This window comes from Terrapene carolina, unplaced genomic scaffold (genome assembly GCF_002925995.2).
Source record: "Terrapene carolina triunguis isolate 2854851 unplaced genomic scaffold, T_m_triunguis-2.0 Scaffold49716, whole genome shotgun sequence".
NCBI lineage: Eukaryota > Metazoa > Chordata > Testudines > Emydidae > Terrapene > Terrapene triunguis.
In genome coordinates this window covers 1-2,561 of record NW_020714067.1, presented here as the reverse complement: position 1 = coordinate 2,561, position 2,561 = coordinate 1, and the positions used below count along the sequence as shown (strand labels likewise).

General features: G+C 53.7%; 1 protein-coding gene across 1 annotated transcript; it reads left to right on the top strand.

Moving 5' to 3' along the window:
• Positions 1-5: 5 nt before the first annotated feature.
• LOC113405707 (tubulin beta-4B chain) lies at positions 6-2,556 on the top strand (the record flags this gene model as incomplete). The annotated part of the gene is made up of 4 exons (XM_026646946.1): positions 6-41; positions 1,700-1,808; positions 2,152-2,262; positions 2,552-2,556. Coding segments are annotated over 4 exons (261 nt in total), but the record flags the coding sequence as incomplete, so codon positions are not given.
• Between the last annotated feature and the right edge of the window lie 5 nt (positions 2,557-2,561).

Genomic DNA, 2,561 nt, shown 5'->3' with positions numbered 1-2,561 from the left:
ACATCCAGGCTGGCCAGTGCGGGAACCAGATCGGAGCCAAGGTAAAGGGCGGGGCCCCCGCTTGTTGTGTCCCTCGCCCTGTGGCTGGGAGGGGGCAGCTCAGTGGTGTGCGCACGCGGGGGCTGGCGTGAATTAATGCTCCGCTAGTCTTAGTGCCTGCGCTGTATTATGTCAGGCTATTGACTGTCACTGGCAGCGTCCCCAGAAAGCGGAGCCTCCTTCCGAAAGGCGGCTGCTTTAGTGGTTGGTTGGTGTCCAAACTATGTGACGCTTTAGGGCTGACCTGGGTATTCTGCTCGCTCGCTTAATGAGAGCCACAAAGAACAGAGGCGATCCCGGCAGTGTGCGGGCGGACTGGGGGCGGGGGGGAGAGTCCTCTCTTCACAGAGCCTGGCTGTCGTGCTCTGAATCACAATCCCTCTCGCTGGCGCAGCCGCAAGCCCAGCATCGGGTGCCTCCCTGCAGGCTCCAGCCGCCTCGCCCTTTGCACAAGGGGCTGCGCCTTCTCCGGGATGAATCAGATCCCCCGAATGCTGGCCACGCCCTCCTTGTCAGTGTCAAAGCAGTCGGACAGTCCGCATAGCGAGGGCATTGCAGACCACCAGCCCCATCTGCCCTTGACATCCCGCAGCTGTGTTCTGCCCCGCCCAAGCCCGCAGCCCCGGGGTTCTGCCCTTAGTCTGGCTGAGTCTGAATAAATGGCACTCGCACTTGCTGATGACTCTTAAAAAATCAATTGCCACGTTGCTGCTGTTCTTCCCCATCACTGAAGCGCTCTAATTGTAGCTCTGCACCTTCTGACGGGGAAACGCCTTGTCTGCAGTGTCAGTCATCCTGCTGCCGTTATTGGCTAGGTTACTCCACTGGCCACTCTACAGGAAGGGGGGAAGGGCTGTAGAGCAGGGGTTCTCAAACTTGAGCAACCTGAGGACCCTCATTTTGATTTAAAATTTTTCAGGGACCCCCAAGCCTCCCTGCTCAGCCCTTGCCTGGTCCCCTTCCCCACCCCTTATCTGAGGCCCTGCCCCCCCCTCACTCTATCCTTCCCCCCATTTCTCGCTTTCCCCCACTCTCACTCACTTTCACCAGGCTGGGGCAGGGGGTTGGGGTGTGGGTGAGGGGTGTGGGCTCTGGGGGGGAGCTTGGGTGCAGGAGGGGGTGAGTGGTGCAGACTCTGGGCTTGGGCAGGGGGTTGCGGTGTGGGAGAGGGTGCAGGTTCTAGGAGAGAGTTTGGGTGTGGGAGGGGGTGATGGGCTTACCTCAGGCAGCTCCCAAAAGCGACCAGCACATCCCTCTAGTGTGGGGAGGATGGTCTCCGTGCGCTGCCCCTGCCTGCAAGCACCACCCCCACAGCTCCTATTGTCTGCAGCTCCTGGCCAATGGGAGCCGTGGAGTTGGTGCCCGAGGAGGGGGCAGCACGTGGAGACCCCCTGGCCCTCCACCCCAGGGGCTGCAGGAATGTGTCTACCGATTCAAGAAACAGGGGGGAGCCAGGACAGGTGAGCCTGAAAGTGTGCCAGGGAGGAGGAGTTTCTCAGCGGGGCCTGTGGACCCTCTGGAGTCCCTTCAAGGACCCCAGTTTGAGAAATGCTGCTGTAGAGCATTCAAAGGCCTGTTGACAGTATGTGGAGGAGGGGAAGGTCACACTGCTGACAGCTTAATACAATTATTAACTGCCCTTTTCAAAACCGCATTTCAGTTTTGGGAGGTCATCAGTGATGAGCATGGCATCGACCCCACTGGCAGCTACCATGGTGATAGTGATTTGCAGCTAGAAAGGATCAACGTTTACTACAATGAAGCCTCTGGTAACTATTTTGATTTTGGCTCGGTGTCCTCCTGAAATCAAAACTAAACGTTCTAAAGCACATACGTGCATCAGAGGTATATGTAATTAACTTCAGTGCATTTTACACTTGGTAAAATGCTCCCTCTGAATTGCTATTAAATCCTTGGCAAAGCTTTAACACCTACTTCAAATTCAAGTCATAACTTCACTCAAGGCTGTTCTTTTAAAATACCATTTCTTCACTTGTCTGGGCAGCAGCAGTCTGTCTTCAGTGAATTGTGATGAGGCTGCTCTGAGCACAATAGCCCACTTGTTAAATAGCTGACTGCAAGTCTGTAATCTGGCTTTTGTTCCTCCCACAGGTAATAAGTATGTACCCCGTGCAATCCTTGTTGACTTGGAGCCTGGCACAATGGACTCTGTCAGATCTGGACCATTTGGTCAGATCTTCAGACCTGACAACTTTGTCTTTGGTATGTAATTGTATATATCTATGGTTTACTATTGTCATAAAGCTTTAAATTGAACACCCACTCTGTGCTTAACACTAACACAAAACTGACCTAGCTCCATGAAACTAGAGACTTAAGTAGGTAACTGAGGCTTGCATTGCATGGTACTTAGCACAATGGGGCCCTGATCCTTGCTGGGAATTCCTAGTATTGCTGTAATGTAAATAATGTTCTGTTCTAAACAGAGCATGTAAAACTTCTCCTTCGTATTCCGGTGACTAAATCAGCATCTTTCCACTCCACCTTCCAGGTCAGAGTGG